Source organism: Sus scrofa, chromosome 4 (genome assembly GCF_000003025.6).
Source record: "Sus scrofa isolate TJ Tabasco breed Duroc chromosome 4, Sscrofa11.1, whole genome shotgun sequence".
Taxonomy (NCBI): domain Eukaryota; kingdom Metazoa; phylum Chordata; class Mammalia; order Artiodactyla; family Suidae; genus Sus; species Sus scrofa.
In genome coordinates this window covers 110,440,689-110,468,184 of record NC_010446.5, presented here as the reverse complement: position 1 = coordinate 110,468,184, position 27,496 = coordinate 110,440,689, and the positions used below count along the sequence as shown (strand labels likewise).

Here is a 27,496-nt window from a genome sequence, read left to right as displayed (position 1 = left end):
AAAGAGAGATTTAAATGAAATGAAATTGATAGGAAATTCCAATAAAGGTTTAAGCTTTAAATTACACCTGTGACAAATCCAACATTTAACAAGTCATTTTGTTTGCAAACTGAGGATAAAGTTGCCCCAGTTAGGATGCCCTGGGCCATCTAGGGTGGGTGCTCTTGCAGCTGGACCTGCAGGGGTGACCTGCATGTCTGGAGATGGGGAGGAGCCAGGGTCCTGGCTTCAGTGAGCAACCTTGTCCTAGCCAAGGGCCAGGGCAGCCTTGCAAAGGCCCAGGAGATGCCGGAGACTTGAAAAACTTTGGGGGTGGAAAATATGAAAATACAATGTCCAAATCGAGAACTGTTTAACTAAGTGCCTTCAGAAAGTAACATGTCAACTTTAATATTTGTTAAGTTTGGTATCCAGACAAATGTCATTATATTTGAAAACAATTTGTAAATTGGAGTTTTGGCAAGAGTTCCAGAATATGTAGGATGATTGAAGCGAAATCATAGCCAATAGTAAATTGAATGAATTAGAGTCAAGTAATTTCAAAAGCAAATTCGTTAAAAGTCCTTTTACATTTCAATGGAGTTCCCGGTCGTAGCTCAGTGGTTAATGAATCCAACTAGGAACCATGAGGTTGCAGGTTCGATCCCTGGCCTTGCTCAGTGGGTTAAGGATCTGGCGTTGTCATGAGCTGTGGTGTAGGTCGCAGGCGCAGCTCAGATCCCGCGTTGCTGTGTCTCTGGTGTAGGCCGGCGGCCACAGCTCCAATTCTACCCCTAGCCTGGGAACCTCCATATGCCGCGAGAGTGGCCCAAGAAATGGCAAAAAGACAAAAAAAAAAAAAAAAAAAAAAAAAAAGAAAAACTACATTTCAAGCAACGAAGGCTTATAGTTAGTGAGGGATTGTGGGTGCAGTTTTAACATTTATTACGTCCAAGAATCAGATCCAGGGTCCTGGACGGGCTGAGGCGCCTTGGCCCGCAGGCCTGCTCTGGGCGGGGATCCCGGATTGGCTCAGCTCAGATCTAGCCCCGCCCCCTTTCCCCTCCTACCTCCCCAAGGAGGCTGGGCAGATGCAAAGCATCCACCCCATCACAGGCATCTTCTCTACATCTGGTAGGACCACGTGGTGTCTGGAGTTCATCTCCCTTTTGTTTTTTCTTTTCTTTTTTTTTTTTGTCTTTTTAGAGCTGTACTTGCGGCATATGGAAGTTCTCAGGCTAGTGGTCGAATCAAAGCTGCAGCTGAGGCCTGAACCACAGCCACAGCAATGCCAGATCCCAGCCGCGTCTGTGACCTACACCACAGATCACCACAATGCAGGATCCTTACCCCACTGAGTGAGGCCAGGGATGGAACCTGAGTCCTCACGGATGCTAGTCAGATTTGTTTTCACTGAGCCATGACGGGAACTCCCTGTTTCCCTTTTGTACACAAGAAACTGACTTGGATTTGAAACCTGAATGTTCCACTCATTAGCTAGGCAAGTCCCCCCACCCCCTTCCCAGGCTCAGAGGTGACAGTCTATTCTCAGCCTGCATTTTCCACATGGGGCAAATAGCTCCTGGGCACCTGGCACTGTGCTGAGCACTTTACAAGTGTCAGTATATTTCATGGGCCTAAGGACTCTGCATGCTAGCTCTCATCAGGATGCAAGACCCCCCCCACCCCCGTGCCAGCTCTCTTGAGAGAGACATTTGAGGGTCAGAGAAGTTAAGTAACTTATCCGAGGTGACTCAGCTGGCAAATGGCAGAGCTGGGATTTAAACCTAGAACCGTTTAGTTGCAAAGTCCTTCTTCCTCCTACCCTGGGGTGGTCCCTGGGGTGGGCTAGTGAGTGCTGCATGTTAGGTGAGGTGAGTCTCTGTAGGATTGGGTGCTCAGAGAAGGGAAAGTGCCTGGCCCTGGAGAGCAGACGGAGCAGCATGGGTAAGGCTAGAGGCACAAAGGCTGTGGAGGAGGCTCTGTAGCACCCAAGTATGAGGATCTGGGTGGTGGCAGCGGGGAAAGAGAGGAGCTTTTGTGGAGAGGCCAGTGGATGAGACAGGTGTGGCAGAACTGGCTGTGGTGGTGTGGCTGGCACAGCCTGATAAAAGACTGAGCATGTGAGAGCCCTGAGTCAGGGATGTACTCCAATTGGCCACAAGCCCCACGCCTCTCTGATGCCTCTCACCTGCCCAATCCAGACCTTGCTGGGAGGTATCTGACTTGGTGATTCCTGGGTTAAAAATCACTGTTTCATGATACAGATTTTCACTTCATTAGCTGCGATCTTGGCCATTAAACTCTGTACCTCAGTTCTCTGATCTATACAAGGGGGCCACCAAGGTCTCCTGCACTGGTTTGTTGCGGACACTCAGGACCATATAGAAAGCTCTTCGCAGAGGGATGGGCACACAAAAAACCCTCAGTGCACACGTGAAACTTGGGAAACCTGAATGCCCTTCGTGCTTCCTCACCGCCTCTCTGGCTGCCCACTCCTCCTTCTTCCCAGCAGGCCACGGAGGCCGATTCCTGCTGCTGCTTTTTGCTCACGCCCCAGAGTCAGCAAAGATATTTGCTGGGTGAGAGGCATGTGCTGGGGGGCGGGGGGCAGAGGAAGGGGGAGGGGAGCAGCAGGGCCCTCGATCTGTCGCAGCATCTGAAGATGACCAGTGCACAGGACCTGACTCCCTCTGATCCGGCTCACAGGAGACGTGCCACAGACCAGGCAAGTCCTCTCCAGCTTATTATTATTATTATTATTATTATTATTAGTCTTCCTAGGGCTGCATCTGCGGCACATGGAAATTCCGGGCTGGGGGTCTCATTGGAGCTGTAGCTGCCGGGTCTACACCACAGCTTACAGCAATGCCAGATCCTTAACCCATTGAGCAAGGCCAGGGATTGAACCCGCGTCCTCATGGATACCAGTCAGGTTTGTTTCCACTGAGCCACAATGGGAACTCCCTCACCAACTTATAATAGGCGATCAAAACACCAAGCAGAGGACTTTTTCAAAAGGCGGTCAGCAGTGGCTTGTTGAGCAGTGAGATGGAACTGGGGTTTTGAACAGCCTCTGTTGGCCCTGGGCCTCCTTCTCCTCTGCATCCACATGCCCCGGGCAGAGCCATGCTAGCTCATAGAGTGCCTTCGTGTATTTAGAAGATGCCCCTTCTTGGAGGAGACACAGCCTCACGCTGGGGAGCACAGCTTGGGGAAGCAGAGAAAGGTTGTTTTTTTTTGTCCCTGGCACTTCTGGTCCATCCCTTCCCTGTAGCTGAAGAAGGCGCCATGCCCACTGAGCTGCCTGGGTGCCTCGGTGCTGCTGTGGGGGAGGAGGGCGTGCATTCATGCTGCGGTCTCCCCGGGGCAGTCAGCTTGGGCGCTGGGGCCCCCACTGTGAAGAATCAGGTGCGTGGATCTCTCCCTCCTTCTCTGCCACATCTTGTCCTTGTGCAGCAGGGGCCTCGTGGGGCTGCCTGGACACCTGGGACACCTGGGCCCTTCACAAATGCGGGGCCTGCATGTCACCTTAGTGTGAGAAAGGGAAAGGCGGGCCCTCTGGGCAGACGTAGCCCTGATAGCTCCCATAACTGATGGCATTTGGGGGCAGAGAAAAGAGTGTTTGTTCCGCTTCCATGTAACTACAGGGCGAGTTCCTAAGGGAGCAGAGTGCAGGCCGAATTTCAGCTTCCACTTGCCTCTTGATGGGTAGCCCTGTGCAGTTTCCAACTTGTCCACAGGGTGGCAGTACTGAGACCCTTGTGAGAATGATGCTGCCTTCTGCCCTCAGCTCCTGGCTCTGAGGCTGCGCTGGGGCACCCCCTCCAGGCACCCATGCCACCATTTCATGCGGTGGGCATCTGTGGGACCGAACTCCACTAGCCCAGTAGGCAGTCTGGCTCGTGTGTAAATCCTCCCCAAGAGATCCGGCTTAGGCTAAGCCGGGACTCCTCTCGGAGGAGAGCTGCCCAGGGTCCAGCGGAAGAGGACACACTTTCTCCTGGACAAGGATTCTAACCCTTTTGCTGGGCTGTTCTAGACTCCACTCCACCCCCGTCCTCTCGTTTCCAGCTTCTTCTTTCAGGTCTGTGGGCCACCTGCGGTTGGGCCCCCTCTCCTCTTACACTTAGGAGATCCCGACGGCGTTTCCTGGCCGTCCCTGCCCCCCCCACCCCCCATCTGGAACGCCTCTCGGATGATGATTTCGGCAGGAGTTCATTTCTTCTCCTCTGAGCGCATTCTCCTAGAACCTTCAGGGCTTTGAGGAAGGCCTATTTGTCCCTCTGCCAAGTACGAGGGGCAGCCCAGTCCAGGTGGAAGAACTAAGATTCCTTGCTAAGAGTGCTGGTGGAGGCCCATGTGGGCTGAGGTGGTCAGGGTGGGCTTCAAGGAGGAGGCGGGCTTTGACAGATTCTACAAGGACAGGGAGAGCCTGCATGGAGGAGGGGGAGGGAGGACGGCATCCTGGGGCTGGTCGGGGACATCTCACCCTTACCCTCTGGGGTGGGCTCAGTGTCCTGAAGGCCATGGGGGACGATGGCTCCCTGGGATGGAACCTGGAAGTGTCTTCTTGCCTCTTGGAGACAGAAGCTGAGCCAGCTGGCATAGGAAGCTTGTTCAGCATTTTGCTCCCATGGGAGCTCAGCCTAGAGCTCTGGCAGGAAGTTTGGGGCCCTGAAGTTAGTCATCAAGGATCATGATAACAGTGGCTTTTACTGAGCACTTTCCATGTGCCACGCATGGTTTTAGGAAGTTGACAGGTAAGATCTCATTTGTCTTCAGATAGACCCTATGAAGTTGGCACTATTATTATTGCCATTTACAGAGGAAAAGGCACAGAGTAGTTAAGTAACTTTCCCAGGGTCACACAGCTAGGATCTGGAGGCAGTGCTCTCTACCTGTTGTGCCCCGCTGCCTTCTTCCTTTGGGTTCAGTGAGTGAGGTGGGCTAGGAGCAGATTATAGCGAGGTGGTTGGGAGGGTGGGGGTCCCTCAAATTGTAAGGGACTCTTGGCTTCGCCAGCCCCTCTCAGTGAATTGCCACATAGAGGAGGTGATTGCAGCCCTGGGACTGGACAGCAACCCTTCCTGTCCAGGATGGCAGCCCGGGGCTGCCCTGTCTCTGGGACCCAAAGTTAGAGTCCACTCTTTGTCCCCATTTTCTGTCTCATACCCACCAAGCCAAAGCCTCGGCCCCTGGACTCCCTGCGAATGTCCCACTTCCACTCCTCTTCTGGCCCTTAGGGTCTTCCCTTGATCTCCTATCTGCCTCCTGGTTCTCGGGCACAATTATTTTTCTCTCAGGGACTACTTACCACTGCTATGGCTGTGACAGGTACAGACCTAAGTGCAATTCTTATCCATGACCCAGAGAAAGCAGAGTGCCTTCCACCCACTCCTGCCCGAGTCAAAGACAAACTACTGTTGTTTCTTACCTCAGAACTGGGGGTCAGGAAGCAATGGCCTTTTCTTTTTTGCTTTTCTTAGGCCCACACCCATGGCATCTGGAGGTTCCCAAGCTAGGGGTCGAACTGGAGCTGCAGCTGCCGGCCTACACCACAGCCCACAGCAATGCCGGATCTGAGCCATGCCTGTGACCTACACCACAGCTCATGGCAATGCCAGATCCTTAAACCACTGAGTGGGGTCAGGGATGGAACCCGCGTCCTCATGGATACCAGCTGAATTCATTACCGCTGAGCCACAATGGGAACTCCCAAGGATGGCCTTTTCAATAACTGGGTGTGCACATGCAAACATCAATCCAGCCTCATGCTATCCACAGAAGTCAATTCCATATGTCTGGAAGATCTACTTTTACATGGAAATATAGAGGAAGAGTTTGATGACCCTGGGGTCTCAAACAGGAGACAAAAAGCACTAACCATGGAGGGAAAAAATGACAAATGAGGTTTATATTGAGATTAAGAAATTCAGTTCATCAAAAGCCACAGCATGAGAACAAAAAATAAAGGGCTTGCCTCCAGAATAAAGAACTTGTACAAAGAAAAAAGAAAAGACAACTCATAGAAAATAAACAGAAGTCTTGGTTAGGTATTTCACGGAAGAGGATATCTTGGGAGTTCTCATCGTGGCTCAGTGGTTTACAAACCCGACTAGTGTCCATGAGGATGCGGTTCGATCCCTGGCCTCGCTCAGTGGGTTAAGGATCTGGCGTTGCCGTGAGCCGTGGTGTAGGTCGCAGACACAGCTTGGATCTGGTGTGCCTGTGGCTGTGGCTGTTGCTTTGGCGTAGGCTGGCAGTGGCAGCTCTGATTTGACCCCTAGTTTGGGAACCTCCATATGCCGCAGGTGCAGCCCTAACAAGACACACACACAGACACAAAAGCAGCTATCTAAATGACCAACAAACACATGCAGAGGTGCATATCTTCCTTTGCCATCAGGGACATGAAAACTAAGGCCTCAGACTGCTACTCTCAGACACCTGCCAAATTGCCCAAAAGGAAAAAGCTTGATGTCACCAAGTGTTGGTGAGGATGTGGAGCCACTGGAACTCTCTGGTGTTACTGGCGAGCGTGTCAGTGGACGCGGTTATGAAAAGTGTCTGGTAGTATCTGGCAAAGCAGGACCCAGGCACACCCCGGGACCAGAACCTTCCCTCCTGGGGAGAATGTTGTAATGGCACCATCCAGATAGCCCCACGAGGACACCGCTCAATGCTGGTCAACTGAAGAATAAATAAATGGATGTGGCAGAGTCATAGACAGGAAGGCCAGACTGCAAGGGAACAAACCACAGTCACACACAACACACACACCACACAAAGGAACGTCACACAAACAGCGCGGGGGGGGGGGGGGGAGAGGACAGTGTATATTACACAATTCCATTAATGTAGACCTCAAACCAGGCCAAACCACTCTATGGTCAGTCTAGAGAGTCAGACTAGGGAGTTCCCTGGTGGTCTAGTGGTTAAGATTCAGTCCTTTCACCTCCCTTGTCTGGGACTGAGATACCACCAAGCTGCTGCACACTGGGGCTGGTTTCCTTTATTGAAAGCATACATGTTCAAATACTTTTATGAGTATTATTTTATTTTGCCTGCACACTCTGCCCCCACCCCCTGTCCTGGCAGTGACGTTGCTTTCTTAAAATTAATTAATCAAATTATTTATTTGCATACATATTTAGGTAGGTATGTGGGTGTGTATTGGCTGCCTCGCGCTGAGGCTTATTGAGTTCCCAAGCCAGGGACCAGATCCCAAGTCACAGCTGTGGCAATGCTGGATCCTTTCAACCCACTGTGCCAGGCAGGGAATCGAACCTGAGTCCTGGTGCTACAACGACACCACCAATGGATCCTGTTGTGCCACAGCAGGAACTCCCAACATGATGATTTTAAATATTACCTTTTTTTAAAACAAGGGAAACATACCGCATTACCATATTCGCTCATCTGTCCCTTTTGTGGCGCCTTTTCGCTGTGGCAAAAATGTATGTGCTGGTTGGCATTGGAAAAAAAGTCAATATGCCAGAATCCTCCACAAGGTGATAATGACACAAAAGTACCTACCCACAATCCAATTCACAACATGATCAAACCAGCAACCATGGAATCCGAGTGTGGAGAGGGGGTCCTTCTTCCAACTGAAAGAGAACAGGAGAGTCCTCCTGGGAAAAAAAAGTTCTCTGTCTTGGTCTGGGTGGTAATTCCACCTCTTCTTGCTGAAGTTTTCTATCTTGTATCTCTTTGCTCAGCGTTTCCTGTAAATTATCCACCTTTGCCTCCGGTTTATCTCCAATGTCTGCAACATCTTCTGCATCAAACAGTCTAAAGTCTTTTTCCTGGAGGCTGAGAATCTCCTGATCACTCAGCTGTTTTTCTGGGGTTTTTTCTTTCTCCCTCATCTGAGTTATAGTTCTCTGCCTTTTCATTTTCATAGGTTTTTGGTGTGGGGACCGTTTTACAAATAGAGTTGTAGCCTCTCTTACTCTGGCGTCTGCCCCCCCTTGTGGCGGAAGTTGGTATGGGGGCTTGCTGTAGGCTTCCTGGTGGGAGGGAAGGGTGCCTGCCCACTGGCAGGTGAGGCGGATTCCTATCCTCTGGTGGGTTGGGCTTGTCTCTGGGTGAGATTAGAGGTGGCTGGGTGCCTGGGGGGTCTTCAGGCAGCCTGTTTGCTGAGGGCGGGGCTGTGATCCCACCCGGATTGTTGTTTGGCCTGGGGCTTCTCAGTGCTGATGGGTGGGGCCAGGTTTTCCCAAAATGGCCACCTCCAGAGAAAGGCAGGCTGCTGACTATTCCCAAGGGCTTTGCTTCCAATGTCCTTCCCCACAGCAAGCCACATTCACCCCTGTCTCCCAGGAGGTCCTCCCATAGCTGCAGCCAGGTTTGACCCAGATTCCTACGGAGACTTTGCTTGCCCTGGGACCCAGTGCATGTGAAAGTCTGTGTGTGCCTTTGAAGAATGGGGTCTTGGAGTTCCCGTCGTGGCGCAGTGGTTAACGAATCCGACTAGGAACCATGAGGTTGCGGGTTCTATCCCTGGCCTTGCTCGGTGGGTTGAGGATCCGGCATTGCCGTGAGCTGTGGTGTAGGTTGCAGAACCGGCTCGGATCCAGCGTTGCTGTGGCTCTGGCGTAGGCCGGTGGCTACAGCTCCGATTCAACCCCTAGCCTGGGACCTCCATATGCCGAGGGAGCGGCCCAAGAAATAGCAACAACAACAAAAGACAAAAAAAAAAAAAAAAAAAAAAAAAAAAAGAATGGGTCTCTGCTTCCCCAGTCCTGTGGGCTCCTGTGTACAAGCCCGCTGGCCTACAACGCCAGTGCTCCGGGGCTCTTCTCCAGTGCCAGATCCGCACCTGTGTCAGAACTCTCACTCCTGTAGGTGAGTCTCTGTGAAGGAGTTACTTTCCAGTCTGTGGGGCTTCCACCCGGGAGTATGGGTGCTTACATCAGTATCGCTCCTACCTCTTGGCTGTTTTTTTTTTTTTTTGTTGGTTTTTTTTTTTTTTTTTTGAAGTTCCTCCTTTTTTATTTTTTTTTTTCATTCTACTAATTTCTAGTCAATGTGACATTTTAACTTGGAAACCCAGTTTTTAAAAAACGATCTTCTCATCTGTTCTCATATGTCCACTGACTTGTAGTACCCTTTAAATAAAGAAAAGGAAGCACAGGCCAGTCTATGTCCTACTCTCCTATTTTTTTTTTTTTTTCTTTTCTAGGGCCGCACCCGCAGCATATGGAGGTTCCCAGGCCAGGGGTCTAATCGGAGCCGTAGCTGCCAAGCCTATGCCAGAGCCACAGCAACAGGGATCCAAGCTGCATCTGCAACCTACACCGCAGCTCACGCAACGCCAGACCCCTTAACCCACAGAGCAAGGCCAGGGATCAAACCAGCAACCTCATGGTTCTTAGTCAGAATTCGTTAACCACTGAGCCACAACGGGAACTCCCTGCTCTCCTAATTTTGAATAGTCTTCGGGCATTCCCTTCATGGCTCAATGGTTAACAAACCTGACTAGGAGCCATGAGGATGCAGGTTTGATCCCTGGCCTCGATCAGTGGGTTAAGGATCCGGCGTTGCCATGAGCTGTGGTGTAGGTTGCAGATGTGGCTGGGATTTCAAGTAGCTGTGGCATAGGCTGGCAGCTGTAGCTTGGATTCGACCCCTAGCCTGGGAACTTCCATCTGCCCTGGGTTCGGCCCTAAAAAGCAAAAAAAAAAAAAAAAAGTCTTCCCCCTTCAAAGAGAAACATTGACAGGTAGGATATTGCTTTTTTGGAGGTTGGAGTGGAAGTCACAGGTCACAGAGTGACTTCAAAGGGCACCCTCTCCTGCATAAAACCACACGGTGGGAGGGTCCAGGATCAGGGCTGGAATCCATGGACCTGGGCAGCTGAGGCTGTGCTGGCCCGCTCTGACTGTGGTCCTGTGGACAGTCCTCCGGGTTCCTGGCTGCCACCCCACTCTGGCCTCCTTGGCAGGAGAGGCACCTGGCTGCTCAGAGGTCAGCTCTTCCCGCCTCGGTCACATTCCCTCCGTGTCCCCCACCCTTCCTGTCACTGTATCAATGTGAGGGACATTTACCTGGCTGTCAGGATAGGTCTGAGGCCGCACCTGGGTATGTGCTTTGCTGGGCCTGGTTCTGCATTTAGATTCACGACCTGGGACATGAATCCCTTGATTCACTTACCTTTATTTTTCTGGCCACACCTGGGGCATATGGAAGTTCCTGGGTCGGGGATCGAAGTCCCAGCTGCTGCTGTGACCTACCCCAGAGCCGTGGCAACCGGGATCCTTAACCCACTGCACCAGGGGTCAGGGAGGGCACCTCAGACCCCACGGCAGAGAAAAGTGCCTGATTCTTTACCCACTGGGACACAGCAGGAACTCTGCGGTGAATTTATACTTGATCATTCTCTCTCTTAGGCACGTGGCAGAAGAGCGGGGGTCCTCCTCAATCCCGGAACAAAGGCACTGAGACCACACTTCCTTTTTCTGCCCCGTGAACTGGATGATTCTTCCCATCTCTGGGATAGTGTTTTCTGGAAGACTCGAGGCTGTCAGGGATCTAGGTGGGGGGACTTAGGATGCGGGTCCCTCTTCCTGACGGGCAATTAAACCCTGGGCTTGAGGGGCACCAGTCTTGGTTTTCACTTGGCAGTCAGAGCTCCAGAGCCCGTGGGAACTCTGCGGCCCAGGTAAGCGGAGCTTGGGCCAGCGAGGGAGGGAGGTGGGGAGCCTTGGTGGTTCAGGATTCAAGCGGTTTTCCGGGGTCATGCCATGTCCGATTCGAGGTCATCGGGGGTGGGAGCAGGGAGCTTGAGCCAGGTGGCTGGTTCTCCAGGTGCCGAACCTTGCTCTGAAGTTGCAGCTGGGAGGGGCGGGTGCTCCTGGCGGTTCCTGGGCGCGCGGAGGGAGGCCCTGGGGGCGGGGCGACGAGGGCGGGGCCGAGGAAGGGGCGGGAGTTCCTGTCTCCTTCACAGCGAGCGGTCAGGGGAGAAATTTCCAGGGCAGCTTCCTGCAGCCTCTCCCTTCGGAGCTCAGACAGCAGCACATGACGATGATCCTCGGTTACTGGGACATCCGCGGGGTGAGCGAGGGGTCCACTGGGGCGGGTGGGGAGGAAGCTGGCAGGTGGGAAATGCGCGCTGGGGAAATGCTGCGCAACTGGGAGCCTGTTCTACCAGGAGCTTCTGTGGGTCCTGCTGCAGGGAGCCCTTCCTCAGCCTGAGCTGCTTAGGGGTAGCTGTGGGTGGGTGGGGAGGGCGGCTGGGGTGTCGGGAGGTGACCTGGAACTAAGAAAGGTTTGCAGTGGGAGCTCGCCTCTGACCTCTGTCATGACAATCTCTCCCAGCTGGCCCACGCCATCCGCCTGCTCCTGGAGTACACAGACTCCAGCTACGAGGAGAAGAAGTACACGTTGGGGGACGGTAATGGCATCCTGTTCTGTTCAGGTCGTGCTGGTTCGGGCCAGGCATGCCATGTCCTGACCCCTGTGGCCCGCCTCTGTCAGGCTCCACCAGCTGCCACAGGGGTCTGCCCTTTCCCAAACCCTTTGGGGGTGCAGCTGGCCACCAAGGCAGGACGTGAGAGTCCATGGCTGGGTGCCTGTACCAGCCCTGGGCATGGGTTCCCTAAGAGGTTGCCCAGCGCTTAGTAAGCCTTACTCGTGTAGCTTCCAAATCCTCCTAAGCGCATTTTCCCCCAGAGCTGCCATGGGAGTCTTAGTGGTTCAGATGCCAGATCCACCTGTTCCAGGAGGTTTGCCTCTGACTCGGTGGCAGGTCCCCATGAAGGAGGGCTGGTGTGTGGGGAGGGTTGTTTCACTGCATCTCCTTTCCCACAGCTCCCGACTATGACAGAAGCCAGTGGCTGAGTGACAAATTCAAGCTGGGCCTGGACTTCCCCAATGTAGGTGTGGGGGCTGGGTTGCCGTGGGGGAGAGTGGACGGTGTCTCTCTCCAGCTCCTTTGCCAGCTTAGCGGTCTCAGGGTCTGGTGCCTTGTGCTCACGGTCTCAGCTCCTGGTGCTCTTCGCCATCTTTCCATGATGCCCTGGTCCCAGCTCCTCCCTTCGTGTTTCGGTAGATAGTGGAGTGGCTCCCATGGGCCAGGCTGTGTGAGTGCCAGGTGTCACCTGTGCCCTTGCTGAAGGGAGGGTGCAGGGGAGGCAGTTGGTCCGAGCGACCTGTGCCTGTTGTTCTTGCAGCTGCCCTACTTAATTGACGGGGCTCACAAGCTGACCCAGAGCAACGCCATCCTGCGCTACATTGCTTGCAAGCACAACATGTGTGAGTAGGGCTAGGGGGTTGGGGCAGGGGACCAGGTGGCATTGCCCTGGCCTTGGCCAGAGTGAGCTACTGAGGGTGTGTCTCTGGGGTGTGGCCGCAGGTGGGGAGACAGAGGAGGAGAAGATTCGAATGGACATTTTGGAGAACCAAGCTATGGATGTCCGTTTGCAGATGGCCAGGATCTGCTACAGCCCTGACTTTGTGAGTCCCCTCCCACTGGGCTGGGCTGGACAGGGTCCCATGTGCACTGGTTCTTTTGCCATTTGAACTCTGGCAACTACTTCCCACCCAGCCAGTCCATGTGGTCCCCAGAGTGACCCCGAGAACCCGCCGTGTGTGAAACAGAAACTCTCAGTTCCCATTTCCTGGACAGGGTGTTTACTGCGTCAGACCAGTGCCTCCTCCTGGGCATCTCAGGCGTCAGCCCTTGTGCCCAGTAGGCAGCACAGGGTCCAGCTTGGTTCCTCTCCCTCCTTCCTTTCAGCCTCTCAGATTCTCCTCTACTGTCCAGAAACTGCTCAGGCATCCACAGCATTTCTACCCCCTCTTTGCAGTGCTTCGAAGAGGCTCTTCCTTCCCGAATCATTTGAGTGTTGATGTGCCTGAGGGCTGAGGCCTGAGCTCTGCCAGGTCTCACAGCGCTGCTGGTCTGACCCATGGCAGGTGTTTGGAGCTGAGTGGTGACGGGTTCAGGGACAGGGTGGCTTTGCCCTTTGCCTTCCGTTCCCCTCTCACAGGTGGAGGTGGGACCCAGTAGGACTCTAATGACCACAGTGGGTTAAAGCATAGCCTGGGCACCGAAACAGGTGCCGTCGGGGGACGTGGCTGCTCGCTGGCAGCTGGGATCCGGCCCAGCCCTGGGAGGCCTGCTGTGTGCCAGGGAGTCTGTGTGTGAGGGTGGTGACAGCTGTTTTGTGCCTCAGGAGAAACTGAAGCCTGGGTACTTGAAGGAGATCCCTGAAAAGATGAAGCCCTTCTCCGAGTTTCTGGGGAAGAGGCCTTGGTTTGCAGGGGACAAGGTAAGGGGACGGCTTTGGGGACCCGGGGTTGTCATTTTTCGCAGGTTCGGCGTTTGGTGCCCATGCACGCTTTGCCTTTCTGCAGCTCACCTATGTGGATTTCCTGGCTTACGATGTCCTTGACCTGTACCGCATATTCGATCCCAAGTGCCTGGATGAATTCCCAAACCTGAAAGCCTTCCTCAGCCGCTTTGAGGTGAGTCTCCTGATGCCCCCACTACTTATCTCTTTTGTCTTCCCTCTTCTCCCTGATGCTCGCCTCGTTGTGGAGGGAAAATGAAGACTCGCTCGCGTTCATTGCAGACTGCCACATCAGAATCTATGCTCTGGGTTTTTCCATATCTCAAATTTGATGTGAACGGCATTCCTCCAGGGTCGCAGAATGATCTCCCCCATATTAGAGATCAGGGGTTCAGCTGAAAGGATCAGTAATTGCCGAACGTCAAGAGCCAGGACAGGCTCGCTGGGCTCCCAGGCGGAGAGAGCATCTGGCATCTAAGCACAGCTGTCAGTGGCTCTCCCTCTCCTGTGCTGACATGAACCGCTCAGGTCCTTGTCTTGTCTGGACTACAGCTCTGGACAGTGTGGATGAAGCAGAGCCTTCAAGAGTTGGTATGGCATTGGCATTAGTAGACCTGAGACACAGAAGGATTGGTATTAAATATCGAAGCCACGAACAATATTGTTCCTGATTCCCACACAGCTTTGTAACCATCAGACCCCCCCCACCCCGGGCTTGTACTGAGATTCCCAGGACGCAGCAGTGCTGTGTTTTGAGCACATGCCCACGTAGGAGTTTGTCCTGTCGCGGGCCTTGTGTCTCTTCTTGTGGGCCCTTTCCTTCCCTGCCCGTCTCCCTTTCCTTCTGCCTTCCACTAAACCAAGATTCATCTCAGAGGTGGGACCGTCGCCACAGTCACTGATCTGACCCTGTCCTCTGTAGGAGGCACTGTGTCAGGCCCAGGGGGGATGCCGCCGTCCCACAGCTCTGGTGCCCTCCCTCTGGGGCTCAGGGCAGCTGGAGAAACACAGGACCCCCGAGGTGTGTGGCGCGTGCAGCCACCTTGGTGCTGGGGGAGCCCAGGCTGCCCTCACCTCCCAGCTCATCACCCATCACCCTCAGTCCGCCAGTGGCCGAGCAGCAAAGTTTGCTTTTTGACAGATTTGGGCACTTGAGGCATTGGTGCAGTAGGTTTTGCAGCCTGCAGTGTGTTTGCCATGCCCATCCTGAAATCTGTTTTCTGGCTCCTTCTGGCTCTGCTCCAGGCTTGTGGCCTGAGCATTTTGTAAGAGCGGAGATGATTGCCTGGCAGGCAAGGGAGCTGCCGTGTGGCCTGTTGGGGCCTGGGCTGTGGGTAGAGGCAGCCCCAGGATCTTTGCACCCCTGCAGCTTCCCGGGCACTCTTCATCTTGGGAAGATAGTGCACAGACACCCCTGCGTGTCTTACTGCCTGGGTGGCTGCAGTGGCAGATGAAGTAGGTTGGGGTCCATTGAGACGGGGCTCAGGTGCCAGGCGGGGCAGTTGGACTCTGTCCTTGAAGTGGACTGATTAGAGTCGGCCTGGCCAGGCCTGACCTGGCCGCTCCTTATCCTCCTCTCACCTTTCATCCAGGTTTTGCTGAGTCATTGGATGCGACCTGTTCTGTGCTGCAAGCTGCTCTGGCACTTTGTGTGGGTCTTTGTTGGTCTAGGCATCCCTCTGGTCTAGAAGCTTCCCTCTGACAATGGAGCAAGTTTGCGAGCAGTGAGGCAGACGACATGTCCTCTTGTGGGTAGTGCCCGGCCAAGAGCACAGGATTGGAGAGAGAGCCGGGCTGCATTCCGGGGTATAACTGATTAGATGCCTGAACACGAGGAAGGTGCTTCCTCTTTGGGTACCTGGTGTTCCCTCCTGATGCAGGAGACGAACTCAGGTTAGTTGTGTGGACCTTCTCAACCCCCAGGCGTATCTTGGGTAGATTGCAGTTGTTCTGTTTGGCTGTGGACACCCACGACACGGTGACTGTTGCAGTGAAGCAAGTCGCATGACTTTTTTTGTTTCTCAGGGCACAGCAAAGTTGTGTTTACACTGAACCGCCATCGATAGGATGTGCAATGGCATTAGGTCTAAACAAAGTGTGTACTCCCTTACTTGAAGGATAGTTTATTGCTGAAAAATGCTGACCATCATCTGAGCCTTCACTGAGTGTAATCTTTTGCCGTAGCAACATCAAAGACGGCTGAATACAAATCACCAGAGCAAACATAATCACAACGAAAAAGGGGGAGTTTTTGAGAAAATCATCCCATGTGACACAGGCAGGAAGTGAGTAAATGCTGTTGAAAAAATGGGATTGATCAACTTGCTTAAGGCAGGGTTGATATCAAGCTTAATTTTTTTTTGTCTTTTTAAGGGCACAACCCAGCCTATGGAGGTTCCCAGGCTAGGGGTTGAATCGGAGCTGCAGCCTTCCACCTACACTACAGCCACAGCAATGTGGGTACAAGTGGCACCACAGCTCACAGCAGTGCTGGATGCTTAACACACTGAGCCAGGCCAGGGTTGGAACCTGCATCCTCATGGATACTTGTCAGGTTCATTACCACAGAGCCACGACGGGAACTCCAAAAGCTTCCATTTGGAAAAGACACACCATCTGTGAAGCACAGTAATTGGACGTGGGCTAGAATGAGCTATGCCTGCCGTCATCACCTCTGGAGGATATACAGCACCCAGCACAGTGGAACGTGTCCCTGGGTGGGAAGCGTTACCACATGAGTTACAGGGCGTTGAAGAGTTAACGGACCAGAACTAGGAACCCCAGGAAGACTGTCTTTTGTGGACCCCTTGACCCCACGAGGAAGGGCACGCCCAGGTTCTCGAACTCGGTGTCTGTCTGGAGTGGAGCCTCTTGAGTCCCAGGGGCCGCTGACCCTGACGTCTGAGCTTCTCTTCCCACCCTCAGGGCCTGGAGAGGATCTCAGCCTACATGAGGTCCAGCCGCTTCCTGCCACACCCCGTGTATTCAAAGATGGCCATGTGGGGCAACAAGTAGTGCCCTGAAGCAGGAGATGGAGTGAGGAGTAGGCCCTGGAGGACAGCTGGCCCTCCCTGCAGCCCACGACCAGACGTCTTGCTTGTCCTCCTTGTTCCCATCAGGCCTCACGTGGCCCCTAAGCCTTTCCCAGGCCGCATTCACCAGGATCTTGAGCGCTCTGCAGCCTCCTGCCCTTCTGCCGTGAAGTCAGCGGCTGAAGGTATCCTTTCTGCTCTGAGGCCAACCAGACCCGCCTTCCTTTCTGTGCTTGCTCCTGCTGTGAGCAGCCTGACATGGAGAGCTCAGGCCTGACGTGTGGAGCCTGGCCCTTGCCTGTGGGGCTCAGTCCTGAGCTGCCCAGCCCTGCCCTGAAGACCAGCCCTGACCCGGCATGTAGGCCCTGCTCCCCCAGCGTGGTCCCCACCCAGCCCTGCCTGATCAGCAGTAAAGCCTCACTCACACCTGCTGTGTGGTATCTTTTTTTCCCTTCGGGCCCCCCTGAGCTCTCCAAGCAGCCCTGCTGCTTCCTGGGGCCTGAGTGGGGACACTGTCCGAGGCGGGTGCCTGGCGATGCTGTCTGGGCTTGAGGGGTGTTGAGATTTCTTGTTCCTGTTGGGGACGCCTCGAGCAGGAATCCTCCGGGCACGCTCTGTAGAAGGGCGGCCTCTTCCGGAGCCACCGTTTCTCCTTCCTTCGTCCTGTGTTGTGAAGAGCTCATGGTTCTGTAGCGCCGTGTGTCTTTGTGGGTGAGGCCAGAAGTGCTGGGAATCCCCTGTGGCAGGGACAGGAGTCTTTGTCCTTCCAGACGTGTGGCTTCAGCACCTCTGTAATGTCTGGGATCCTGTCTGCACTCTTTCCTCAGACGCCCCCAAAGCGCCCTGTCCCGGCTGTTGCACAGCTGCCACTCGGGACCTTCTTGTCTGCCCGCATTTTCTGAGCTCCTCACGAGTAAGTGGCGTTAGTCCTTGCATATGTGGAAATGTCGTGCTCGTGGACACTGAACTAGGATTTTGGCTGCGCATACATTCTAGGATGAAGCTCCCAGACCTCTGAGGGAGTCAGAGCTCCTAGAATTCAGCGGTGTTCCGAGAAGGGTGAGGCCCGTCTTCCGTGACTCTCTGGTAGATGGCCTTTTTTTTTTTCTTCTTTAACTGAAGATGCTTATATATATATATTTTTTGCTTCCTTTTGCCATTGCGGGGTATCCAAGTCTTAAGTCAATGTACGGATCTGGGGACTGTTGGTTCCTACTTCACACCCTTCCGTGAACATCCTAGGTATATGTTTCCTGTCTCTGATTGACCAGTCACCATGCGTCCTCTGCACTGCATCCTCTGGAAGCAATTTCCAAGCACGTGGGCCAGCGGTCTGCTTAAGAGGAAGTTTCTAGGAGCTCAGGTGTTCCCAAAGTGTGCTACTCTATAGAGTTGCTGGCTTGGGGGTCCAGCATGTAGACAAGGCTCAGCCGGGAAAATCTATTGCAAATTACCAAGGACACATCTCCAAAAATGCATAGCCAAGCCTATCACCCAATGATCAAAAGGCCCAAGTCTGGAACGGCCTTTCCCAAAAGTCAAGAAGCATAGGGAAGCGTGCCTGACATCACCGGATTTGGAGAAGTTACGAGCAACGTTAATCCAAGGATATCCCCACATAGGCTCAAATGTAAAAGACCAACAACAGGTCTTGACTACGAGGAGTACCTTAAACCATCATTCACCGCTGGTGGGACACCTCCTTTGGGAAACCAGTAGTGTGTAAGGCCTTCTGCCCCTGGAACCCCTGCCTTGTCAGATACCAATAGGGCTGTGTGCTCATGCTCATGCATTCCAAAAGACAGGGACAGTCATATTCAAAGAAGCTTTATTCTAAGAAGCCGCAAACTAGCAACGTTTCAAATGTGATTCAGTGCGAGTGACAATGGACCCATGAACGGTGATATGTTCTTACAAACCCCTTAGTCACATGACGGAAGGCTATACAATACACACCCTACAATGACAATGGAAGGGCTATTGCAACACACAGCAACAGCCACAGTGATTCCCACAGACACAAATGCACAGAAGGGTGTAGTCACAAAAGAGTACTGACTACCTCATTCCCTTTACATGACCAAGAGGCAAGATGACTCCAAGGCGACAGAGGTCAGAGGTCAGCTGACCAGTGATGGAGCAGTGCTGGAAAGTTCTCTATCTTGCTTTTTTTTTAAAGGGCTGCCCCTGTGGCATATGGAGATTCCCAGGTTAGGGGTCAATTTGGAGCTGCAGCGGCCGGCCTACACCACAGCCACAGCAACGCCAGATCTGAGCCGTGTCTGCAACCTACAGCACAGCTCATGGCAACACGGGATCCTTAACCCACTGAGCGAGGCCAGGGATCGAACCCACATCCTCATGGATACTAGTTGGGTTCATTTCTGCTCTGCCACGGTGGGAATTCCTGACAGTTCCCTATCTTGGTCTGGGTGGTGATTGCATGAAAGTACACATACCTGACCCCCTAGAGTCCTACAGCTAAGATGGTGCCCGTTCCCGCAGGTGATATACACAGGCATTGTCTTGTTCCGTTGCTTGTGTATTTCATCTATTCTCCCATAGGGCATAAATACCAGGAGGGCAGCAATTTTTGTTTCTCTTGTTCCTGGTGTCTCTCTTGTGCCCAGTGTTGGCAGCAGAACAGCATACACCTAGAACAGCCCCTGGGAGACTGTGGGTGCTCAAGGTAGAGCTCTTAAGCCAATTATACTTGCTCTGGGTGGGGGGGTCACTTCAAATATTCGTTTGATCTTCATTCATGCCCACTTGTGCGCAGATGTAATGGGTGTGTGCATGCACTCTCAGCTTCTGCTCTTTTCTCCCTTAACATTTCACTTAAAAATCTGTACATATCGGCCATCCACCTGCCCACAGACTCTGGATAGTTACCGGATGTGTTCCAGTCTTTTCCTGTAGATCCAGTGTGATTTGTCTCTCCTTGACTTTCCCAGCTGACTTCCAGGCTTTATTACGCAGGATGGTCTTTCTTACTCACAGTGCCTGCTCTATGGCAGGATTTCAGTCACCGTTTTTTCCAAAAAAGGAACGACTGGATGCAGGAATCCTAACACTACAGTATCTGTTCTACCTATTTTCTTATTAATTTATTTATTTTTTATTTTTTTTATTTTTTTATTTTTTTTGTTGTTGTTGTTGTTGTTGCTATTTCTTGGGCCGCTCCTCGGCATATGGAGGTTCCCAGGCTAGGGGTTGAGTCGGAGCTGTAGCCACCGGCCTATGCCAGAGCCACAGCAACGCGGGATCCGAGCCGCGTCTGCGACCTACACACAGCTCACGGCAACGCCGGACCGTTAACCCGGTGAGCAAGGGCAGGGACCGAACCCGCAACCTCATGGTTCCTAGTCGGATTCGTTAACCACTGCGCCACGACGGGAACTCCCTGTTTTACCTATTTTCAATGTTGGTATTCTCTTTAATGTTAGTCAGAAAAGCCATTTTCTCCGTGGAACCCAGTTATGTTTCTGTCTCAAGCTGAAGATGTATGACACTCAGCATGAAAACTCCTTCATGAGCTATGGAAACCATAAGGAGGTATGGGGTGAAGCCCGTGTATGTTTGCGAGGCCACCGTTGCCTCCCTGTGGGTAAACTGATCAGGGAATCCACCTGACCTTGAGCTGCATCCTGAGTCTGGACCCTCAGCTTGGAGCCCCGAGGACCAGCAAGGTCAGCACGGCTGGGGAGCACCTGCCACAGGGACTGAGCTCTGCAGGTCTTGGGTGACAGACCCTCCCAGCCCCGACACTTAGCAGAGATGGGCAGACTCTGAGTCTGGGATTTCACAGGGATTAGCTAAAGTCCCCCTTCTCGACCCCCATGCCTCCATTGAATACTAGGTTCATACCTTTCTTTCCTTATCAAGTGTATCAAGTGTGAGCTCATGGTAAGCTTATTTTTCTGTAGTTTACCAACCTTGCATTTTAACTTGTAAAAGCCATTTGGCTTTTTAAAGTTCCTCTCATCTGTTTTTTTCTTTTTTCTCTTTTTGTTTTCTTTTGTCGTTTTAGGGCCGCCCCTGTGGCCTATGGAGGTTCCCAGGCTAGGGGTCGAATCGCGGAGCTGTAGCCACAGGCCTACACCACAGCCACAGCAACACCAGATGTGAGCTGCACCTGCGACCTTCACCACACACAGCTCAAGGCAACTCTGGATCTTTAACCCACTGAGAAAGGCCAGGGATCAAACCTTCGTCCTCCTGGATACTAGTCGGGTTTGTTAACCACCCAGCCATGATGGGAACGCCTCATCTGTCTTCATATATCCACCACCTTGTAAGATATTCTACACAGAGAAAAGGAACCAAAGACCAACCTATGTCCTGTTGTCCTGGTTCTAACATAATCTTGAGCCTTCAAAGAAGAATGCTGGCAGCTAGGACACTGTTCTTGTGCAGAGTGTACCACAGGTCACAGATGACAGGACATCATCATAGGACACCTGAGCCGCCTCTCCTGTACAAAAGGAGAGATGTGTAAGAGGTCCAGGGTCGTGGCTGGGATCTACGGACCCGGGCAGCCAAGGGTATGCAGGGTACTCTGCTGTGGTCCCCTCCAGGCTCCTGGCTTGTCACCCCCTCTTCCCCTGCCCACTCCCCAGCAGGAGGAGGGGTACCTAGCCAGCTCTCCCCCTGCTCAGGCACATTCCCTCTGTGACCAGGACAGTCCGGGTCACTGTCCCTGTCAGGCGAGGGACATGGAGCTGTCTGTCAGTGTACTTCTGGGGCTGCACCTGAGCACCCTGTTCCCTTGCTGGGCCTGGTGAGGGATTTGGGTTCACAACTGAGGCCATAAACCTACCTGAGTAATTGGCATGTGAGCATTGTCACTCTCAGGTCCCCTGCAGTCTCTGAAAGGAGAACCCTGAGACCACATTTCCTATTCCTGCCTCTTCACCTGGGCGTTTCTTCCCCTCCCACGGATGGTCTGCTCAGGAGGACCGCAGCTGTCACGGATTCCCAAATGCAGGGAGAGGGTCCTGCTCCTCCTGAAACAGGGGCCGATTTCAGGTCTCCATTCCTTGGCCTGAGGTTGGCAGTCAGAGCCTGAAGGGAACTCTGCAGCCCAGGCGCGAGGCTAAGTGACGCCCTCAGGGAAGGGAAGGGAAGAGAAAGAGTCCAGCCTTTGTTCAGCTTCTGGCTTGTTCGCCCAGCGAGCGCGGAGGGCCAACTCCCCGCCAGAGCCAAGGTCCGAGTGTGGGCGGGAAGCGAGCAGCCCTCAGCCTCTGCGCGCGGAGAGCTCCTCTTTCCAGCGCGGCTGCTGCGACGTGGTGATGGCCTCTTTCTGCCAACCTGGGGCTGCGCGCAGGTGCGGTGCCTGCGTTCGGGAGGGGCGGGGTGCAGGCTGGGGCGGGGCCGAGAGGAGGGCGGGGACTTGGCGCCCGGTCTCCCTCGCCGATTGGAGGATGAATTTCCAGTCCAGCCTCGCTGAAGCCTCTTCGCTTGGGGCGGCTTAAGGAGTGCCAGCCCCAACATCTCCCGTTTTTGCAACACCACCGGGGAGCTGGGGGTCCAGCTGGGGGTCCACGAGGGCGCGGAGGGTGGAGGCGGGCGGGTTGGGGGAGAGGAGGAAATGCTGCGCCGCTGGGGATGGGTTTCTCCAGCAGCTTCTCTTTGGAGCTTGCTGGAGCCAAAGCCAAAGCCCCAGCCCTCCGTCCTTCCTTGTCACGTGGGCTTGCGCGGGGAAGGGTGTCTGGGAGAGGTGACCTGGAGCAGTGAAACTCCTGCCATCAGGACCCTCGCCTCTGACCTCTGTCATGGCCCTGTCTCCCAGCTGGCTCACGCCATCCAATGCTCCTGGACTACACAGACTCCAACGGTACTCGATGCGGGACTGCAATGGTATCCTCTTTGGACTTCTGCCCAACTCATGCTGATTAGTTGACCAGGAACCCCTGTCCCGCCCTCTTGCTTACCTGTGCCACCCTCTACCAGCTGGAGCAGGACCTGCCCTTTGGCCCAAATTTGAAGGTTCAGGTAGCCTGTGAGGCAGGACGTGAGAGCCGATTGTTGGGCTCCTTTATACCCATTGGCATGGGTTCCGTTTGTAAGCCTTCCTCGTGTAGGTTCCAGAGCTTTCTAAGTGTCCTTTCCCCCAGAGCTGCCATGGGAGTCTTAGTGGTTCAGATTCCAGATCCGCCTGATCCAGGAGGTCTTGCCTCTGACCCGGTGGCGGGTCTCCGATGAAGGAGGGCTGGTGTGTGGGGAGGGTTGTTTCACTGCATCTCCTTTCCCACAGCTCCCGACTATGACAGAAGTCAGTGGCTGAGTGACAAATTCAAGCTGGGCCTGGACTTCCCCAATGTAGGTGTGGGGGCTGGGTTGCCATGGGGGAGAGTGGACGGTGTCTCTCTCCAGCTCCTTTGCCAGCTTAGCAGTCTCAGGGTCTGGTGCCTTGTGCTCACGGTCTCAGTTCCTGGTGGTCTTCGCCGTCTTTCCACGATGCTCTGGTCCCAGCTCCTCCCTTCGTGTTTCGGTAGATAGTGGAGTGGCTCCCATGGGCCAGGCTGTGTGAGTGCCAGGTGTCACCTGTGCCCTTGCTGAAGGGAGGGTGCAGGGGAGGCAGTTGGTCCGAGCGACCTGTGCCTGTTGTTCTTGCAGCTGCCCTACTTAATTGACGGGGCTCACAAGCTGACCCAGAGCAACGCCATCCTGCGCTACATTGCTCGCAAGCACAACATGTTTGAGTAGGGCTAGGGGGTTGGGGCAGGGGACCAGGTGGCGTTGCCCTGGCCTTGACACTGGGGTGGGCTCCTGAGGGTGTGTCTCTGGGTGTGGCTGCAGGTGGGGAGACAGAGGAGGAGAAGATTCGAGTGGATGTTTTGGAGAACCAGGTTCTGGATGTCTGTATGCAGAAAGTCAGGATCTGCTACAGCCCTGACTTTGTGAGTCCCCTCCCACTGGGCTGGGCTGGACAGGGTCCCATGTGCACTGGTTCTTTTGCCATTTGAACTCCTTGGAGCTATAGATCCATCAACCCAGTCCTTACAGAGTCCCCAGGGTGACCCTCAGAACCCCCAGTGCATGAAATGGAGATTCCAAGATCCCCAAATCTTAGGATAGAGTCCAGACTCCCCAGGTGGGAATTCAGTTCCTGGACAGGGTGTTACCGCGTCAGCCCAGCGCCTCCTCCTGGGCATCTCGGGCATCAGCCCATGTGCCCAGTAGGCAGCACAGGGTCCAGCTTGGTTCCTCTCCCTCCTTCCTTTCAGCCTCTCAGATTCTCCTCTACTGTCCAGAAACTGCTCAGGCATCCACACCATTTCTACCCCCTCTTTGCAGTGCTTCGTAGAGGCCTATTCCTTCCCGAATCATTTGAGTGTTGATGTGCCTGAGGGCTGAGGCCTGAGCTCTGCCAGGTCTCACAGCACTGCTGGTCTGACCCATGGCAAGTGTTTGGAGCTGAGTGGTGACAGGTTCAGGGACAGGGTGGCTTTGCCCTTTGCCTTCCGTTCCCCTCTCACAGGTGGAGGAGGGACCCAGTAGGACTCTAATGACCACAGTGGGTTAAAGCATAGCCTGGGCACCGAAACAGGTGCCGTCGGGGGACGTGGGTGCTCGCTGGCAGCTGGGATCCGGCCCAGCCCTGGGAGGCCTGCTGTGTGCCAGGGAGTCTGTGTGTGAGGGTGGTGACAGCTGTTTTGTGCCTCAGGAGAAACTGAAGCCTGGGTACTTGAAGGAGATCCCTGAAAAGATGAAGCCCTTCTCTGAGTTTCTGGGGAAAAGGCCTTGGTTTGCAGGGGACAAGGTAAGGGGACGGCTTTGGGGACCCGGGGTTGTCATTTTTCGCAGGTTCGGCGTTTGGTGCCCATGCAAGCTTTGCCTTTCTGCAGCTCACCTATGTGGATTTCCTGGCTTACGATGTCCTTGACCTGTACCGCATATTCGATCCCAAGTGCCTGGATGAATTCCCAAACCTGAAAGCCTTCCTCAGCCGCTTTGAGGTGAGTCTCCTGATTCTCGTGCTATTTTTTATCTCTTTTCTCTTCCCTCTTCTCCAAAATGCATTCCTAGTCCTGGAGCTAAAATTAAGAACACCTGCCATTTGTTGATGTTTATTGGTTTTTGCCAGGAACTCTGCTCAGCAACTTCCATGTATTGTATCAGATTCAATCTTCACATCCTTCCTACGTGGCAGAAGAATTATCCCCTCCATTTTTCTGATAAGGAATTCAGCTGAAAAGAGAAGTAATTTCTGCAGGTCACAGAGCCAGTAACAGGCTGTGCTGGGCTCCCAGGCAGAGCATCTGGCCTCTGTGGGCTGTAGCCAGGGGCTCTCCCTTTCCTGTAGAAGAGAAGGAAGCTCAGGTCCTTCTCCAGGCTGGTTCCACAGCTCTGGATAGTGTGGATGAAGGAGAACCTTTGGGAAGTTTGTGTGCCACTGGCATTAGTTGAGTTGAGACACAGTGGGTTTGCAGTAGTTGGTTCCTGCCTGGGGTTGTACCTAGATTCCCAGGGCTGCAGTTGGTGCTGGATTTGAGTACATTCATAGGTGTCCTGTGGAAGGATTTTCTGTTGATTTCTCTCATGATGGGCTCTTATCTTCCTTCCTTCTCTCTGTGGAAGGCCTTTTGCTACCGAGTTGAGTTTTAGAGCAGAAAAGCAAGTTGTCCACAAGCAGTTTTATAAAAGCCCCCAAGTAAGACAATACCTGTAAATGACAAAGGCTTAAAAATGGCCATGGTTAAAGACCTGCTTATAATGCATTTGTCAAGGAAATTTTGCTAGTTCTGTAGCAAAGAGCATTTTCAGATAACAACTAGAATGTCACTAACAACATACCAGGACATTACCCATTTTAGGAACTTCATAAAATTTCTAGAATTTAGAAACCTTTATCCATACAGTATAATCTAAGAGGGTTTGTCCCCAGCCACTTGACAGTGCTTGCCATGTAAATTAAGATACCAGCTAACCTAGTTAGTTTAACATTTGTCTGAGATGTTTCGGGGGTCCTCTGAAACATCCCCAAGTTTGCTAGAAGTCAAAATAACTTCATTTAGAATTATATTTGAGGCAGTTTATTAAAGCTATGAAGGTGTTCTAAATGCTGGCTAAGTAGGAGCATTGGTCCCGATGAAATGATACTTATTCATGTAACCAAAGTGACAATAATAGATTTCAAAAGCAAATACAGAAAGTTTGCTTAAAAGATAATGAAACTTTACAATGTCGTAACAAAAGCAGATCAATATTCCCAAGGAGTCACAGGAAATTTTGGAAAATAAACTTCTTTCTCTATTTTTTGTTTACATTAAAAAAAAAAAAAAGATTCCCAGAAAATTTAGTCCCCTCAACAGAGAGAAACTCAAATTCTACTTTTGTACCACCTCACATTTAATATCAAAATTTATTCACTCAATTAAATTCAGTCTAATCTTAGTCCAGTCCTGATGACACATACCTTTCACCACGTTCTATATAGTCTATATATATATACACACACATATATATAAAATACACATCCCCCCCTTTTTTTCACATTTAGAAATAACCAGTTTCAGAAAACAAACTATTTTAGAGTTCCCTGGTGGCTCAGCAGGTTAAGGATCCAATATTGTCATTGCTGTGGGCCTGGTTACTGCTGTGGTGTATGTTTGATCCTTGGCCCGGGAGCTTTGCATTCTGTGGATGTGGCCAAAAAAGAACTATGTTTCTAACAACAACAAAAATCTCCATTGTTTATACCTTCTCTTATCATCACCATATATCATACTATATAAATACAGTATTTTTTTCATTTTAAGAACATATCACCTCATATTACAATCTTTCAATATATTTATTGATAGTCTCAAACATTTTTTTGTGTAATAAGAGGTCTAAAGTGGATAAACTTAGGCTTTTTAGCAATGAATGTTTCAGGATTTTATTTTCATTAAAAAATGACCTCGGGGAGTTCCTGCCATGGCTCAGCGGAAAGGAATCTGGCTAGTATCCATGAGGACACAGGTTCGATCCCTGGCCTTGCTCAGAGGGTTAAGGATCTGGCGTTGCCATGAGCTGTGGTATAGGTCGCAGATGCGGTTCAGATCTGGCGTTGCTGTGGCTGTGGTGTAGGCCACTAGCTACCACTCTGATTCGATCCAAACTTGGGAACCTCCATATGCTGAAGGTGTGGCCCTAAAAAACAAAACAAAACAAAACAAAATGACCTAGGAAATTCCCTTGTGGTGCAGTGGATTAAGGATCTGGCATTGCCACAGCACAGCCAAAAAAAAAAAAAAAAAAAAAAGCCCCCCAAAACCAAACCTAGATATTCAGTGAACTCCCATAATTTAACTGAACTTAGTGAAACTCTGTATTTTCCAGTTTCTACAAACCTGGAGAAATTAAGTAGGCATATCATAATATCATAAAGCATAGCTATTCTATAGAGTTCACCTAAAATCTTTTATCCCATTGTCTCCCTTTTTTCACGAAGGAGAAAAAAATCATACCAAGTTATTTTTCTTTTTGACAGATCTAGTAACAGAGATATCATGAATTTATTGATTTTCAGTAAGCCTAGGTATAATAAAAATACTATACTTAATGTTGATGACTAAAGACATGGCCATATTAATTAAACAAACAAATTTGTTTTCATTCATTCAAGATTCATCACAGATCATGTGATCCTTCAAAAATTTGGGGCAAGTTTCTGTGACATTTAGAAATATTTAATTTGTAAGTACTTTCAAGTCGATTAAAAAGAGCTCTTTTGGAGTTCCCGTCGGGGTGCAGCAGAAACGAATCCGACCAGGAACCATGAGGTTGCGGGTTTGATCCCTGGCCTTGCTCAGTAGGTTAAAGATCCGGTGTTGCCATGAGCTGTGGTGTGGGTCGCAGACGCAGCTCAGATCCCGCGTGGCTGTGGCTGTGGTGTAGGCTGGCAGCCATAGCTCTGATTTGACCCCTAGCCTGGGGACCTCCGTATGCTGCTAGCGAGGCCCTAAAAAGCAAAAAATAAAAATAAAATAATAAAAAAATAAAACTTAGTCATGCATCAGGTTTTACAATATGAACACACTCATTTATAAATAACAGTTGGAATAATTTGCTTACATCCTTGAGTTAAAAAAGGCCTATTCTGCCCCTCTTTTTTCTTCATTTTTAGGTTCTACCGATTGACCCGAGGCTGTAATCTCGGGCAGTATGAGCTGTGTTTACAAGGACATGGTAGGT

The 27,496-nt window shown here is 52.1% G+C and overlaps 2 protein-coding genes and 1 long non-coding RNA gene across 5 annotated transcripts; 2 read left to right on the top strand and 1 right to left on the bottom strand.

Moving 5' to 3' along the window:
• Positions 10,931–16,743, top strand: LOC780435 (glutathione S-transferase mu 2). Of its 2 annotated transcripts, none has more exon segments than NM_001078684.1 (8): positions 10,931–11,040; positions 11,305–11,380; positions 11,797–11,861; positions 12,159–12,240; positions 12,341–12,441; positions 13,164–13,259; positions 13,345–13,455; positions 16,206–16,320. In NM_001078684.1, coding segments are annotated over 8 exon segments (657 nt in total). In that variant the 5' UTR covers positions 10,931–11,004; the 3' UTR covers positions 16,296–16,320.
• On the bottom strand, positions 13,557–21,654 carry LOC110260353. 2 transcript variants are annotated; one of them, XR_002343519.1, is made up of 3 exons: positions 21,132–21,654; positions 19,725–20,786; positions 13,557–19,403 (listed from the first exon to the last, which is right to left on the bottom strand). It is a non-coding gene; the product is annotated as an uncharacterized LOC110260353 (long non-coding RNA). The 2 variants fall into 2 exon arrangements; XR_002343520.1 differs by having other exon boundaries at positions 13,557–13,894; positions 20,647–20,786; positions 21,132–21,651.
• Positions 22,020–27,485, top strand: LOC110260351 (glutathione S-transferase Mu 1-like). The gene is made up of 7 exons (XM_021090063.1): positions 22,020–22,148; positions 22,569–22,633; positions 22,931–23,012; positions 23,114–23,214; positions 23,982–24,077; positions 24,163–24,273; positions 27,429–27,485. The coding sequence occupies exons 1-7, from the start codon at positions 22,121–22,123 to the stop codon at positions 27,453–27,455; spliced, it is 510 nt and encodes a 169-aa protein (XP_020945722.1). The 5' UTR covers positions 22,020–22,120; the 3' UTR covers positions 27,456–27,485.